The following is a 17160-nucleotide window of genomic DNA, read 5'->3' as shown; positions in this document are numbered from 1 at the left end:
TACTCAGCAGACATGTCACCCACTGAGCATGTTTGGGATGCTCTGGGTCGACATGTCCCAGTTCTTCCATGGTATACATACTCAGCAGACATGTCACCCACTGAGAATGTTTGGGATGCTCTGGGTCGACATGTCCACTTCATTCTGTATTCTCTCGTTCTTTTCTTCACTTCATCCCCTACCTCGCTTTTGACCTCTGGTACAGCTGTTCCCTTCTCAACGACCTCTTGTCCAGTCATATATCTTTGTTTCATTCAATGGTGGTGGGTTACCTATTAAAATGCTCATGTTGATAACTTCTAGCTATACTACTGTCTCCTAGCATTCCTTTGTCTGTCTGTTGTAAACCTCTTGACTCTGTGCTGTTCTGTCCATACGTTACTGTACTGTAGCTCCACTCTAGAATGGGGCTCAACAATGACCACAGAGGCCATAGCAGGACCTACGACCTCTCCCTCCCTCTATCTCTCTCTCTCAATCTATCACTCACTCTTTCAGTTGCATTCTATGTATTCTTGTAACATACATGTTCTCCTTTGAGAAGCTGTATGGTGTGCTGGTGGATTCTGGAGATGTTCCGGTCCGTTCTCTAGTCATCTTTTTCTCTGCTCATACTCTGTTCTTTTCTCCATTTGGATGCAGTTCATCCTCTGTTCTTTTCTCCATTTAGGTGCAGTGTATCCTCTGTTCTTTTCTCCATTTAGATGCAGTGTATCCTCTGTTCTTTTCTCCATTTAGATGCAGTGTATCCTCTGTTCTTTTCTCCATTTAGATGCAGTGTATCCTCTGTTCTTTTCTCCATTTAGGTGCAGTGTATCCTCTGTTCTTTTCTCCATTTAGATGCTGTGTATCCTCTGTTCTTTTCTCCATTTAGATGCAGTGTATCCTCTGTTCTTTTCTCCATTTAGATGCAGTGTATCCTCTGTTCTTTTCTCCATTTAGATGCAGTGTATCCTCTGTTCTTTTCTCCATTTAGATGCAGTGTATCCTCTGTTCGTTTCTCCATTTAGATGCAGTGTATCCTCTGTTCTTTTCTCCATTTAGATGCAGTGTATCCTCTGTTCTTTTCTCCATTTAGATGCAGTGTATCCTCTGTTCTTTTCTCCATTTAGATGCAGTGTATCTTCTGTTCTTTTCTCCATTTAGATGCAGTGTATCCTCTGTTCTTTTCTCCATTTAGATGCTGTGTATCCTCTGTTCTTTTCTCCATTTAGATGCAGTGTATCCTCTGTTCTTTTCTCCATTTAGATGCAGTGTATCCTCTGTTCTTTTCTCCATTTAGATGCAGTGTATCCTCTGTTCTTTTCTCCATTTAGATGCAGTGTATCCTCTGTTCTTTTCTCCATTTAGATGCAGTGTATCCTCTGTTCTTTTCTCCATTTAGATGCAGTGTATCCTCTGTTCTTTTCTCCATTTAGATGCTTTGTATCCTCTGTTCTTTTCTCCATTTAGATGCAGTGTATCCTCTGTTCTTTTCTCCATTTAGATGCTGTGTATCCTCTGTTCTTTTCTCCATTTAGATGCAGTGTATCCTCCTCTGTTCTTTTCTCCATTTAGATGCAGTGTATCCTCTGTTCTTTTCTCCATTTAGATGCAGTGTATCCTCTGTTCTTTTCTCCATTTAGATGCAGTGTATCCTCTGTTCTTTTCTCCATTTAGATGCAGTGTATCCTCTGTTCTTTTCTCCATTTAGATGCAGTGTATCCTCTGTTCTTTTCTCCATTTAGATGCAGTATCCTCTGTTCTTTTCTCCATTTAGATGCAGTGTATCCTCTGTTCTTTTCTCCATTTAGATGCAGTGTATCCTCTGTTCTTTTCTCCATTTAGATGCTGTGTATTTCTGTTTCTGACTGTTGTTGTGTCAGTAGTGCTGGTCCTTTTTGATTTGTGGTTGGTTAGTTGGTTTGTTTAATCTTGGTCATACTGTATGTACTGTCGTAGACAGGATCTCACACGGTCTGTTGCACCATGTGGTCCTCTAGGCCAGGGGCATTGGGTGTCAGAGGTTCCAGCTAGGGGTTCCACCATACTTTGGGGCGGCAGGTAGCCTAGTGGTCAGAGCGTTGGACTAGTAACCGAAAGGTTGCTAGATCTAATCCCCGAGCTGACAAGGTAAAAAAAATCTGCCTGCCCCTGAACAGGCAGTTAACCCACTGTTCCTAGGCCGTCATTGACAACAAGAATTTGTTCTTAACTGACTTGTCTAGTTAAAGGTAAATAAATAATACTGCAGTGTTATATGCAATGGGGACAGTGGCACATGGATTAGGACAGCCTTACATAAATGAATTAGGACAGCCTTACATAAATGAATTAGGACAGATGTGAAGCGAATTACACCTTCAAAACCAACTGTAAGCCAAGCCCCACCCTAACCATCCCCACCTCGCTTCCTCCTACCCCATACACATGCTCTGCTCGGCCACACTAAACCACTATCCTTGGCTTGGCATCCTCATTCATGTTCTGAAGATTGTTTGATTGTGGTTGTCTTTATGTTCTGCATAGCAGCTGGATGTGTAGATGACCATTCCAATCTGTTGGAGCCAGAATTATTTGATCTATTGTGGTTTCACCTCAACCATGTCTTTCTCTCTTCTTCCTCCATTTCTTCTTTCTCTTTATCTATCTCTATCTGTCTGCAGGTTCAGTCACGGTGTGGCAGCAAAGAGAACATCCTGAGAGCTAGTAAGTTATTTTGAGAGTTTTATCTGTGGCTGTGTGAGAGAGAGAGTGAGAGTGTGTGTGTACGTTCACATGCGTGTTTGTGTGAATGTGAAAGACACGTATTCTCTCCGTCACACTCCTCCTGTCTTTCTGTCTCTCACTCTGTCCATCAGGTCACAGTGCAGTGGACATCACCAAGGTGGCTCGCCGGCACCGCATGTCTCCCTTCCCCCTCACCTCCATGGATAAGGCCTTCATCACTGTACTGGAGATGACCCCTGTGCTCGGCACTGAGATCATCAACTACAGAGGTGGGTCAGAAAGATAGACTGACTGACTGACTGACTGAGAGACAGACGGAGGGACAGAGAGGCAGACAAACAGATGGACAGGAAGCTCAGTCATACCCGCATCACTGGACACGCCTTCCTTTCCACCCCCTAACATCAGTCATACCGTACACTGGGCCTTCACTACTGTCTGTAGTACTGTCTGTCTGTAGTACTGCCTGTCTGTCTGTATGTCTGTCTATCAGTCTGAAGTTCTGTCTGTCTATCAGTCTGTAGTTATGTATGTCTGTCTCAGTCTGTAGTACTGTCTGTCTGTAATACTGTCTGTCCCTCTGTCCTTAGTACTGTATGTCTGTCTATAAGTCTGACGTTCTGTCTGTCTGTTTGTAGTACTGTCTGTCTGTCTTTTTGTAGTACTGTCTGTCTCTGTCTGTAGTACTGTATATCTGTCTGTATGTCTGTCTATAAGTCTGAAGTTCTGTATGTCTGTAGATATGTCTGTCTGTCTATCAGTCTGTAGTTATGTCTATCTGTCTATCAGTCTGTAGTACTGTCTGTCTTGCTGTCTGTCTATACTACTGTCTGTCTGTCTGTCTGTCTGTAGTACTGCCTGTCTGTATCAGTCTGAAGTTCTGTCTGTCTATCAGTCTGTAGTACTGTCTGGTTGTCTGTCTGTAGGTATGTCTGTCTGTCTACCAGTCTGTAGTACTGCCTGTCTGTCTGTCTACCAGTCTGTAGTACTGCATGTCTGTTTGTAGTACTGTCTGTCTGTCTGTTTGTAGTATTGTCTGTCTGTCTCTGTCTGTAGTACTGTATATCTGTCTGTATGTCTGTCTATAAGTCTGAAGTTCTGTCTGTATGTCTGTCTATAATCTGAAGTAATGTCTGTATGTCTGTCTATAAGTCTGAAGTTCGGTCTGTCTGTAGATATGTATGTCTGTCTATCAGTCTGTAGTGTTGTCTGTCTATAGTACTGTCTGTCTGTCTGTAGTACTGCCTGTCTGTCTGTATGTCTGTCTATAAGTCTGAAGTTCTGTCTGTCTATCAGTCTGTAGTTATGTCTGTCTATCAGTCTGTAGTTCTGTCTGGCTGTCTGTAGGTATGTCTGGCTGTCTGTAGGTATGTCTGGCTGTCTGTAGGTATGTCTGGCTGTCTGTAGGTATGTCTGGCTGGCTGTCTGGCTGTCTGGCTGTCTGGCTGTCTGTAGGTATGTCTGGCTGTCTGTAGGTATGTCTGGCTGTCTGTAGGTATGTCTGGCTGTCTGTAGGTATGTCTGGCTGTCTGTCTGTCTGGCTGGCTGTCTGTAGGTATGTCTGGCTGTCTGTAGGTATGTCTGGCTGTCTGTAGGTATGTCTGGCTGTCTGTAGGTATGTCTGGCTGGCTGTCTGGCTGTCTGGCTGTCTGGCTGTCTGTAGGTATGTCTGGCTGTCTGTAGGTATGTCTGGCTGTCTGTAGGTATGTCTGGCTGTCTGTAGGTATGTCTGGCTGTCTCTGTCTGGCTGGCTGTCTGTAGGTATGTCTGGCTGTCTGTAGGTATGTCTGGCTGTCTGTAGGTATGTCTGGCTGTCTGTAGGTATGTCTGGCTGTCTGTAGGTATGTCTGGCTGTCTGTAGGTATGTCTGACTGTCTGTCTGGCTGGCTGTCTGGCTGTCTGGCTGTCTGTAGGTATGTCTGGCTGTCTGTAGGTATGTCTGGCTGTCTGTAGGTATGTCTGGCTGTCTGTAGGTATGTCTGGCTGTCTGTAGGTATGTCTGGCTGTCTATCAGTTTGTAGTGCTGTCTGTCTATCAGTTTGTAGTGCTGTCTGTCTATCAGTCTGTAGTACTGTCTGTCTGGCTGTCTGTAGGTATGTCTGTCTATCAGTTTGTATGCCTGTCTGTAATACTGTCTGTCTGTCTGTAATACTGTCTGTCTGGCTCTGTCTGTAGTACTGTATGTCTGTGTATAATCTGAAGTAATGTCTGTCTGTCTGTCTGTCTGTGTCTGTAGTACTGTCTGTCTGTCTGTCTGTCTGTCTGTCTGTCTGTCTGTCTGTCTGTCTGTCTGGCTGTCTGTGGCTGTCTGTAGGTATGTCTGTCTGGCTGTCTGTAGGTATGTCTGTCTGGCTGTCTGTAGGTATGTCTGTCTGGCTGTCTGTAGGTATGTCTGTCTGGCTGTCTGTAGGTATGTCTGTCTTGCTGTCTGTAGGTATGTCTGTCTGGCTGTCTGTAGGTATGTCTGTCTATCAGTTTGTATGTCTGTCTCAGTCTGTAGTACTGTCTGTCTGTAATATCGTCTGTCCCTCTGTCTGTAGTACTGTATGTCTGTCTATAATCTGAAGTAATGTCTGTATGTCTGTCTATAAGTCTGTCGTACTGTCTGTCTGTAGTACTGTCTGTCTGTTTGTAGTACTGTCTGTCTGTAGTACTGTATGTCTGTCTATAAGTCTGAAGTTCTGTCTGTCTGTAGATATGTATGTCTGTCTATCAGTCTGTAGTGCTGTCTGTCTATAGTACTGCCTGTCTGTCTGTATGTCTGTCTATAAGTCTGAAGTTCTGTCTGTCTGTCTATCAGTCTGTCTATCTGTCTGTCTATCTGTCTGTCTATCTGTCTGTCCTGTCTGTCCTGTCTGTCCTGTCTGTCTGTCTGTCTGTCTGTCTGTCTGTCTGTCTGTCTGTCTGTCTGAATCAATCAATCAATCAATCAATCAATCAATCATATGTGTGGTGAGCCCATGATGTTTCTGTTCCTACAGCTGTTCCACCTGACCCAGATGCTCTCCATTCCACAATGTCTATCGGTCTGTCTGAGTCCTCGCCTACCTACCTGCCTGTTTTCATCTCTTGTTGGCTTGATTGTTTATTGATTGCACACACCTCTTGATTGTTACGTAGCTAGCCAATTAACAGCACACACCACCTAACCATCCAAACCTTTGGGCAAGGGAGTCCCCCAGACCCCACATTGATGGTCCAGCTATTGACTTCACATAGGTCAACTTCAGGTGCTTAGGCTGCTTGTTTACACCAAGTGAGCTGTAGTTTATAAAGAAATACTTGCCAGTACATTTTACACCATAAATAGATGTATGTAAACTAGCTTCAGATAGCATTAGTCTAGTGGTTAGAGCATTGGACTAGTAACCAAAAGGTTGCTAGATCGAATCCCTGAGCTGACAAGGTAAAAATATGTCTTTCTGCCCCTGAACAGGCAGTTAAACCCACTGTCGTCATTGTTAGGTCGTCATTGTAAATAAGAATTTGTTCTTAACTGACTTGCCTGGTTAATAAATAAAGGTTAAAAAAAGGCTTTCTAGAATAGGGAACATTATCATACATAACATTATCATGGCTCTCTAGAACAGGGAACATTATCACCCATACATAACATAATCATGGATCTCTAGAAGAGGGAACATTATCACCAATACATAACATTATCATGGATCTCTAGAAGAGGGAACATTATCACCCATACATAACATCACCATGGCTCTCTAGAACAGGGCACATTATCACCCATACATAACATTATCATGGATCTCTAGAAGAGGGAACATTATCACCCATACATAACATTATCATGGCTCTCTGAAGAGGGGACATTATCATCCATACATAACATTATCATGGCTCTCTGAAGAGGGGACATAATCACCCATACATAATATTATCATGGCTCTCTAGAACAGGGAACATTATCACCAATACATAACATTATCATGGCTCTCTAGAAGAGGGAACATTATCACCAATACATAAGTCCAGAATGATAACCAGGTCCATAATGTATTTCTGTTTCCATTTTTCTTTTCTGTGCCAACACTGACTGAGAGCATCTTTGCATCTTGAATGACTATCATGGCCAAATTCCCCTTGCTGCCTCCAGTGTGTTACTGTTGGGAATATATATGGCTTCTGTTCTGTGGCTTCTGTTCTGTGTATATGGCTTCTGTTCTGTGTCTATGGCTTCTGTTCTGTGTCTATGGCTTCTGTTCTGTGTCTATGGCTTCTGTTCTGTGTCTGTGGCTTCTGTTCTGTGTCTGTGGCTTCTGTTCTGTGTCTGTGGCTTCTATTCTGTGTCTGTGGCTTCTATTCTGTGTATGTGTTCTGTTCTGTGTCTGTGGCTTCTGTTCTGTGAATGTGTTCTGTTCTGTGTCTATGGAAGGGGGTGTACAGTGCTACAGTATGGCTGGCTAGTGCCTTCGAAAAGTATTCAGACCCCTAAACTTTTTCCACATTTTGTTGAGTTACAGCCTTATTCTAAATTGTATTAAGTAAATAAATAATCTCAGCAATCTACATACAATACCCCAAAATGACAAAGCAAATGTATTAAAAATAAAAAGCAGATACCTTTACATAATTTATGTAATTACATAAATATTCAGACCCTTTGCAATGAGACTTGAAATTGAGTTCAGGTGCATCTTGTTTCCTTTGGTCATCCTTGAGATGTTTCTACAACTTGATTGGAGTCCACCTGTGGTAAATCCAATTGATTGGACATGACTTGAAAGGGCACACACCTGTCTATATAAGGTCTCACAGTTGACAGTGCATGTCAGATCAAAAACCAAGCCATGCGGTTGAAGGAATTGTCTGTAGAGCTCCGAGACAGGATTGTATCAAGGCACAGATCTGGGGAAGGGTACCAAAACATTTCTGCAGCATTGAAGGTCCCCAAGAACACAGTGGCCTCTGTCATTCTTAAATGGAAGAAGTTTGGAACCACCAAGACTTCCTAGAGCTAGAGCCCCTTGGTCAGGCAGGTGACCAAGAACCTGATGGTCACTCTGACAGAGCTCTAGTTCCTCTGTTGAGATGGGAGAACCTTCCAGAAGGCCAACCATCACTGTAGCACTCCACCAATCAGGCCTTTATGGTAGAGTGGCCAGACGGAAGACACCCCTCAGTAAATGACAGCCCGCTTGGAGTTTGCCAAAAGGCACCTAAAGACCCTCTGGTCTGATGAAATCAAGATTTAACTCTTTGGTCTGAAGGCCAAGTGTCACATCTGGTAGAGACCTGGCACCATCCCTATGGTGAAGCATGATGGTGGCAGCATCATGCTGTGGGGATGTTTTTCAGCAGCATGGACTGGGAGACTAGTCAGGATCGAGGGAAAGATGAAAGGAGCAATGTACAGAGAGATCCTTGGTGAATACCTTCTCCAGAGCGCTCAGGACCTCAGACTGGGGCGAAGGTTCACCTTCCAACAGGACAACGACCCTAAGCACACAGCCTAGACAATGCAGGCGTGACTTCAGGACAAGTCTCTGAATATCTTTGATAGACCCAGCCAGAACCTGGAATTGAACCTGATCGAACATCTCTGGAGAGACCCGAAAATAGCTGTGCTGCAATGCTCCCCATCCATCCTGATAGAGCTTGAGAAGATCTGCAGAGAAGAATGGGAGAAACTCTCCAAACACAGGTGTGCCAAGCTTGTAGCGTCGTACCCAAGAGGCGGTGTTGTAATCACTGTCAAAGGTGCTTCAACAAAGTTGAGTAAAGGGTATGAATGCTTATGTAAATGTTATATTTCAGTTTTTTATGTTTTATAAATTAGCTACCGTTTCTAAAAACCTGTTTCTGTCATTATGGGGTATTGTATGTAGATTGATGAGGGGGAAAAAACAATTTAGTCAATTTTAGAGTATGGCTGTAAAGTAACAATTATGTGGAAAAAGTCAAGGGGTCTGAATACCTTCCAAAGGCACTCTATTGGGGGTGGTTGAGGAAATGTAGCACGTGTATGATCAACAACAACCGACCCTAACCTGCGCAGCCCCCGGCAGGCCTCGGTGGAGCAGACTCCGTTAAGCCCGTTTGGCCCCTGAGTGGCACGGACTGTAAAAAGCCCCCTTACTTTATCTCTGCCACAGCCACAAGAGGAGCGTCAAAGCAGGAGAGGAGAGCCGGGGGCTTGGCTGGGGTCCTGGGTGCCAATCATGTTAATGCCTCCTCCTCCCTGCCACCCTGGCATCACACAGGTCAGTGATGTCATGGGTGATGCCATGCCTCCCTCCTCTCCAACTCGACACCACCACCCTACTGAAAACAAAACAAAAAAACACCACCACCCCACCGAAAAAAAACACAAAAACAACAGCGCCCCACTGAGAAAACAACAACACCGCCCCACTGAAAAAACAACAACGCCGCCCCACTGAAAAAAAAACACCACCCCTCTGAAAGAGAAACACCACCCATTGAAAACAAACACCACCCCACTGACAAAAATGCAAAAAAAACCCACCCCACTGAAAAAAATGCAAAAAAAAACACCACCCCACTGAGAAAAAACACCACCCCACTGAAAAAACAGCACCACCCAACTGAAAAAACAACACCACCCCAATGACAAAAATGCAAAAAAAACACCACCTCACTGAAAACAAAATAATTAAACTTCACCACCCCAATGAAAAAAAAACACCTCCCCACTGCTTGCCCAGATTTCCCACTGCCCAGGCTGTGGCAGACATAGTCTCTGTTGGGTGTCTTGGGGATACACAACCAGGGGACACAGGAGGTGCTCCAGTGTCCTCTCTCTTCACTCCACCGGGTCAGTTCACCTCCTGACCGCTAAGGGGCGATAGAAGACCTCAGACCTGGCCCATGGGCTGCTACTGTTACTAGTCCTGATGTTGCCATTGCTTCTGAATCTGTTGCATGACCTGGCTTCTAGCATCACCCTGGCTGCTCATCCGTTGTTCTTTACAAATGCTGTTTTGAATTAAAAAGAAAATTGTACCTCCACACTGAAGAAGTCTGTGAAGCTGAAATGCCTGTGAATTCTATCCCAGATGCAGTGAAAATATTCTAAAAACATTGAATAATGACGTAACCTTTATGCAAAGTGTTTGGGAGTGCGAACCCATTACACCTTTTTGCTTCTGTGAATTGGTGGGTTTTTCGCCCCAGCCAAGCTTCTGGGAGAGCACCATAGTTCTATTTTGATTTGCTAGCAACACCCACCCACTATGCTCCTCCTCCTCATATTACATTAGTATTCTACATTTATGGAGGAAGTTTCACCCTGATGTCCTGAGCAGTTCAGTCCTGCACCATGTTAGAAGAACACAGGAGTTTGTCATGTAAACATTTATGTAAATGATTATTGAACAGCACACACCTCTTAATCACCTCCCAACCATCCAAACCTTTGGGCAAAACCTCACATTGATGGGTCCAGGTTTTGACTTCACATAGACCAACTTCAGGTGCTTAGAGACACAGTTCTCGCTTTCTCTCCCTCTCATTCGCTCTCTTTATCTTTCTCTCTGTAAGTGTGAGTGACCCAGTTCTAGGAGCATTGGCTGTGTTGTCATGTTCCATTCTCCGTCATCTGCTTATGCCACATCCGCCCGGCGCCGGGACGCAGTCCGACACTGGGGGCAGCCAAGCAATCAGGATCGAGCGAGCAGGCAGGAAAGAACAAACACTCTTTGTGACAGGGACACTTACCTCACTAACGTAACAAAAAAAAAACACATTTAGGGAGGTGACAATACAATAATTCACTTAACGGCCAGGTCGCAGTTGTAAATGAGAACTGGTTCTCAACTGGCCTACCTGGTGAAATAAAGGTGAAATAAAAAATGTTAAAACCAAAGGTCTTCAAAGTGACACTTTGACCTCACCAGTAGACTTACTGTATGACCCTGATCAACAGTTGTTGTAGGTCGCCTGGGGTGGTCTAGCAGTTTGAATCCCACCCACTGTCCTTTAAAAACCCAACTTTTATGTAACTCTTTAACTGGCCAGTGTACACCATGCATCTGTCTGTCTTCGACAGGGCCAGTGTACACCATGCATCTGTCTGTCTTCAACAGGGCCAGTGTACACCATGCATCTGTCTGTCTTCAACAGGGCCAGTGTACACTGTGTATCTGTCTGTCTTCAACAGGGCCAGTGTACACCATGCATCTGTCTGTCTTCAACAGGGCCAGTGTACACCATGCATCTGTCTGTCTTCAACAGGGCCAGTGTACACCGTGCATCTGTCTGTCTTCAACAGGGCCAGTGTACACCGTGCATCTGTCTGTCTTCAACAGGGCCAGTGTACACCGTGCATCTGTCTGTCTTCAACAGGGCCAGTATACACCATGCATCTGTCTGTCTTCAACAGGGCCAGTGTACACCGTGCATCTGTCTGTCTTCAACAGGGCCAGTGTACACCATGCATCTGTCTGTCTTCAACAGGGCCAGTGTACACCATGCATCTGTCTGTCTTTAACAGGGCCAGTGTACACCATGCATCTGTCTGTCTTCAACAGGGCACCGTGCATCTGTTTGTCTGTCTTCAACAGGGCCAGAGTATTTTTTTACAGTATTTATTAGCTAATAGTCTTTTTCTTAGCTATTAGCTATTATCTGTATTAGCTAAAACGTTCTTAGCTATTAGATTCTTAGCTAATAGAGGATCTTTCTTAGCTAATAGTCCTTCTTAGCTAATAGTCTTTCTTAGCTAAGAGGCTTTCTAAGAGTCTTTCTTAGCTAAGAGGCTTTCTAAGAGTCTTTCTTAGCTAAGAGTCTTTCTTTGCAAATAGGCTTAGCTGATAGTCTATTTCTTAGCTGATAGTCTATTTCTTAGCTAATAGTCTTTCTTAGCTAATAGTCTTTCTTAGCTAATAGTCTTTCTTAGCTAATAGTCTTTCTTTGCAAATAGGCTTCGCTGATAGTCTATTTCTCAAAAATACAGTCTTTCTTAGCTAATATTCTTAGCCAATGGAGAGTATTTCTTAGCTAATACTGAGTCTTTCTTAGCTAATAGTCTTTCTTAGCTAATAGTCTTTCTTAGCTAATAGTCTTTCTTAGCTAATAGTCTATCTTATCTATTAGTCTTTCTTAGCTGATAGAGTCTACAGTTTGGATGTCTTCTCAGTCAGTTTGGCGGTGGTGAGGCGAATGTGTTGTGGCGCTCCACTCCCTGTATATTCTGTGTATTCCTCTGTTTCCATAGATACCTCTGTATTCATCTGTTTGTATAAAAGGGATGATCTATATTTAGCTGCTCATCAGATGTGGTATTTTAGAGCATTAAGTCTCCTCTAATCAGCCTTCAACAGAGGAGAAGCCTGCTCTCTCTCTCTCTCTCTCTCTCTCTCTCTCTCTTCATTATCTCTTCTCCCACCCGCTCTCTCCCTCCCTCCCTCACTCTCTCTCTCTCTCTCTCTCTCTCTCTCTCTTCATTATCTCTTCTCCCACCCGCTCTCTCCCTCCCTCCCTCACTCTCTCTTTCTCTCTCTCTCTTCATTATCTCTTCTCCCACCCGCTCTCTCTCTCCCTCCCTCCCTCACTCTCTCTCTCTCTCTCTTCATTATCTCTTCTCCCACCCGCTCTCTCCCTCCCTCACTCTCTCTTTCTCTCTCTCTCTTGCTCTCTCTCTCTCTCTCTTCATTATCTCTTCTCCCACCCGCTCTCTCTCTCCCTCCCTCCCTCTCTCTCTCACTCTCTCTTTCTCTCTCTCTCTCTCTCTCTCTCTCTCTCTCTCTCTCTTCATTATCTCTTCTCCCACCCGCTCTCTCCCTCTCTCTCTCTCCCTCTCTCTCTCTCTCTCTCTCTCTCTCTCTCTCTCTCTCTCTCTCTCTCTCTCTTCATTATCTCTTCTCCCACCCGCTCTCTCCCTCCCTCACTCTCTCTTTCTCTCTCTCTCTCTTGCTCTCTGTCTCAAACACACACACATGTTTGTTTTACTATATTTCTGGGGACCAAATGATTGATTCCCATTCAAAACCTTATACCTTATACCTAACCCTAATTCTAACCCTAACCCGTCGTTGTTTTACTATCCTTCTGGTCCCCACAAGGATAGTTAACCCAAAAGCACACACACACACACACTCAGTCACACTCACACTATCTTTCTTTCTCTCTATTCATTGCTCTCTGTTTTCAGCTCTTTCTTTCTCTCTCTTACTATCTCTCTTTCTGTCTTTCTCTCTCTTACTATCTCTCTCTCTCTCTCTCTCTCTCTCTCTCTCTCTCTCTCTTTCTCTCTTTCTATTATTCTCTCTTTCTATCTGTCTTTCTCTCTCTCTCTTTCTCTCTATCTCTCTCTCTCTCTCTCTCTCTCTCTTTCTCTCTTTCTATTATTCTCTCTTTCTATCTGTCTTTCTCTCTCCCTCTTTCTTTCTCTCTCTCTCTCTCTTTCTCTCTCTCTCTTTCTCTCTCTCTCTCTCTCTTTCTCTCTTTCTGTCTTTCTTTCTTCCTTTCAATTATTCTCTCTTTTTGTCTCTGTCTCTTTTTTCTCTTTTTCTCTCTTATTCCTGGCTCTGTTTTTTCTTCTTTCCTGTGTTGAGTGATCTCCTCACTCTCTCCCTAGAGGTGTGTGTGTGTGTGTGTGTGTGTGTGTGTGTGTGTGTGTGTGTGTGTGTGTGTGTGTGTGTGTGTGTGTGTGTGTGTGTGTGTGTGTGTGTGTGTGTGTGTGTGTGTGTGTGTGTGTGTGTGGGAGCGTCACCCCTTTCTCTGTCACTCACATATAGCAAAGGTTTCATGTGATTTAGGCCTTTCTGTGTGTCTGGCTTTTGTCCTCTTCACATTCAACAACAGCTACTCAACACTGTCTTGTCCTACCATCATCTGTCTCTGTGCTGTTGTCAACAGATTGTGACAGCATGATTATAACTTCTCTGCCCCATCCTCACTGCACTGCACACACACACACACACACACACACACACACACACACACATTAACCAAAACATAGAGGGACTCTGCCTCCCCTGCCGAGGGACACAGCTTATCCCCCCAGCATGCATATCACATCTTGTGTACTCCTTAATGTATGTGTGAAATTACAACCTTTTTTCTCCTCTCTCTGTTTCTCTCTCTCTTTCTCTCCTTTCTTTATCCTATTCTATCCTACTGTAGATGGGATGGGTCGAGTCTTAGCTCAGGACGTCTATGCCAAAGACAACCTGCCTCCGTTCCCTGCATCAGTCAAAGATGGTTACGCCGTGCGAGGTGAGACGCCAGTTTTAGTGGGTGTAGAGTTCTGTAGTTTGAGAGATTACAAACCTTTCATGCTTGTTTTTGTGTGAGTTTGACCCTTGCAGCTTGTTTTCAGATATAGAGGCATTACTGTTCTCTCTCTTTCTCTCACCACCCCTCTCTCTCTCTTTTTATTTCTCATCCCTCTCTCTGTTCCTCTCAGCGGCCGACGGTCCTGGAGATCGCTTCATCATTGGGGAGTCACAGGCAGGACAGCAGGTGAGCTCCTTACAGTTTGAGCCCTGATATTTTGGAGTATCCCTCCCTCCCTCCATCCCTCTCTGTGTCTCAGTGTATTCCCATGGGCTATCCTGCCATGTGGAGTTACACAGGTCACTGGCTCACTGTGATTACAAGATAATCCACAGAGACAGACCCCGTCTCTCTCTCTCTACACAGAGACAGACCCCGTCTCTCTCTCTACCTCTACACAGAGACAGACCCCACCCCGTCTCTCTCTCTACCTCTACACAGAGACAGGCCCCGTCTCTCTCTCTACCTCTACACAGAAACAGACCCTGTCTCTCTCTCTACCTCTACACAGAGACAGACCCCGTCTCTCTCACTACCTCTACACAGAGACAGACCCCATCTCTCTCTACCTCTACACAGAGACAGACCCCATCTCTCTCTACCTCTACACAGAGACAGACCCCGTCTCAATTCAATTCAAGGGGCTTTATTGGCATGGGAAACATGTGTTAACATTGCCAGAGCAAGTGAGGTAGATAATATACAAAAGTGAAATAAACAATAAAAATTAACATTAAACATTACACGTACAGAAGATTCAAAACAATAAAGACAATCCAAATGTCATATTATATATATACAGTGTTGTAACAATGTACAAATGGTTAAAGTACACAAGGGAAAATAAATAAGCATAAATATGGGTTGTATTTACAATGGTGTTTGTTCTTCACTGGTTGCCCTTTTCTTGTGGCAACAGGTCACAAATCTTGCTGCTGTGATGGCACACTGTGGACTTTCACCCAGTAGATATGGGAGTTTATAAAAATTGGATTTGTTTTCGAATTCTTTGTGGATCTGTGTAATCTGAGGGAAATATGTCTCTCTAATATGGTCATACATTGGACAGGAGGTTAGGAAGTGCAGCTCAGTTTCTACCTCATTTTGTGGGCAGTGTGCACATAGCCTGTCTTCTCTTGAGAGCCATGTCTGCCTACGGCGGCCTTTCTCAATAGCAAGGCTATGCTCACTGAGTCTGTACATAGTCAAAGTTTGGGTCAGTCACAGTGGTCAGGTATTCTACCAGTGTACTCTCTGTTTAGGGCCAAATAGCATTATAGTTTGCTCAGTGTTTTTTGTTAATTCTTTCCAATGTGTCAAGTAATTATCTTTTTGTTTTCTCATGATTTGGTTGGGTCTAATTGTGTTGCTGTCCTGCGGCTCTGTGGGGTGTATTTGTGTTTGTGAACAGAGCCCCAGGACCAGCTTGCTTAGGGGACTCTTCTCCAGGTTCATCTCTCTGTAGGTGATGGCTTTGTTATGGAAGGTTTGGGAATCGCTTTCTTTTAGGTGGTTGTAGAATTGAACGGCTCTTTTCTGGATTTTGATAATTAGTGGGTATCGGCCTAATTCTGCTCTGCATGCATTATTTGGTGTTCTACGTTGTGCACAGAGGATTTTTTTGCAGAATTCTGCATGCAGAGTCTCAATTTGGTGTTTGTCCCATTTTGTGAAGTCTTGGTGAGCGGACCCCAGACCTCACAACCATAAAGGGCAATGGGCTCTATGACTGATTCAAATATTTTTAGCCAGATCCTAATTGGTATGTTGAAATTTCTCTCTCTCTACCTCTACACAGAGACAGACCCCATCTCTCTATCTCCACACAGACCCTGTCTCTCTCTCTCTACCTCTACACAGAGACAGACCCCGTCTCTCTCTCTCTACCTCTACACAGAGACAGACCCCATCTCTCTATCTCCACACAGACCCTGTCTCTCTCTCTCTCTACTCTACACAGACCCTGTCTCTCTCTACTCTACACAGACCCCGTCTCTCTCTCTCTACTCTACACAGACCCCGTCTCTCTCTCTCTACTCTACACAGACCCCGTCTCTCTCTCTCTACTCTACACAGACCCTGTCTCTCTCTCTCTACTCTACACAGACCCTCTCTCTCTCTCTCTACTCTACACAGACCCTGTCTCTCTCTCTCTACTCTACACAGACCCTGTCTCTCTCTCTCTACTCTACACAGACCCTGTCTCTCTCTACTCTACACAGACCCTGTCTCTCTCTACTCTACACAGACCCCGTCTCTCTCTCTCTACTCTACACAGACCCCGTCTCTCTCTCTCTACTCTACACAGACCCCGTCTCTCTCTCTCTACTCTACACAGACCCTGTCTCTCTCTCTCTACTCTACACAGACCCTGTCTCTCTCTCTCTCTACTCTACACAGACCCTGTCTCTCTCTCTCTACTCTACACAGACCCTCTCTCTCTCTCTCTACTCTACACAGACCCTGTCTCTCTCTCTCTCTACTCTACACAGACCCTGTCTCTCTCTCTCTACTCTACACAGACCCTGTCTCTCTCTACTCTACACAGACCCTGTCTCTCTCTACTCTACACAGACCCTGTCTCTCTCTCTCTACTCTATACAGACCCTGTCTCTCTCTCTCTCTACTCTACACAGACCCTGTCTCTCTCTCTCTCTCTACTCTACACAGACCCTGTCTCTCTCTCTCTCTACTCTACACATACCCTGTCTCTCTCTCTACACATACCCTGTCTCTCTCTCTACACAGACCCTGTCTCTCTCTCTACACAGATCCTGTCTCTCTCTCTACAACACTCCACTCTGCTTTCTCGGTTAAATCCATAATAATACATTTAAATAGTACATTTTAGAATTCTCACACAACCTCCGCTATGGACACACAGCCTCCGCTATGGACACACAGCCTCCGCTATGGACACACAGCCTCCGCTATGGACACACAGCCTCCGCTATGGACACAGACTGCCTCCTCTACGGACACACTGCTTCCACAACGGACACACTGCCTCCTCTACGGACACACTGCTTCCACTACGGACACACAGCCTCCACTATGGACACACACAGCCTCCACTATGGACACACACAGCCTCCACTATGGACACACACAGCCTCCACTATGGACACACACAGCCTCCACTATGGACACACAGCCTCCACTATGGACACACTGCCTCCACTATGGACACAC

General features: G+C 44.7%; 1 protein-coding gene across 14 annotated transcripts in view; it reads left to right on the top strand.

The window, feature by feature from the left end:
• LOC139383688 (gephyrin a) overlaps positions 1 to 17160 on the top strand; it is a 124076-nt gene that overhangs the window by 94058 nt on the left and 12858 nt on the right. For 9 of the 14 annotated variants that reach the window (XM_071128240.1, XM_071128235.1, XM_071128232.1 and 6 more), the window contains 5 exons: positions 2646 to 2688; positions 2841 to 2978; positions 5691 to 5735; positions 13816 to 13908; positions 14099 to 14154. In XM_071128240.1, coding sequence (XP_070984341.1) covers positions 2646 to 2688; positions 2841 to 2978; positions 5691 to 5735; positions 13816 to 13908; positions 14099 to 14154 — 375 coding nt within the window. The remainder of the gene's footprint in view (positions 1 to 2645; positions 2689 to 2840; positions 2979 to 5690; positions 5736 to 13815; positions 13909 to 14098; positions 14155 to 17160) is intronic. The other 5 variants (XM_071128242.1, XM_071128243.1, XM_071128241.1 and 2 more) reach the window with 1 other exon arrangement.

This window comes from Oncorhynchus clarkii, chromosome 25 (genome assembly GCF_045791955.1).
Source record: "Oncorhynchus clarkii lewisi isolate Uvic-CL-2024 chromosome 25, UVic_Ocla_1.0, whole genome shotgun sequence".
NCBI lineage: Eukaryota > Metazoa > Chordata > Actinopteri > Salmoniformes > Salmonidae > Oncorhynchus > Oncorhynchus clarkii.
The sequence above is the reverse complement of the archived record's forward strand: the minus strand, read 5'-3'. Positions and strand labels throughout refer to the sequence as shown.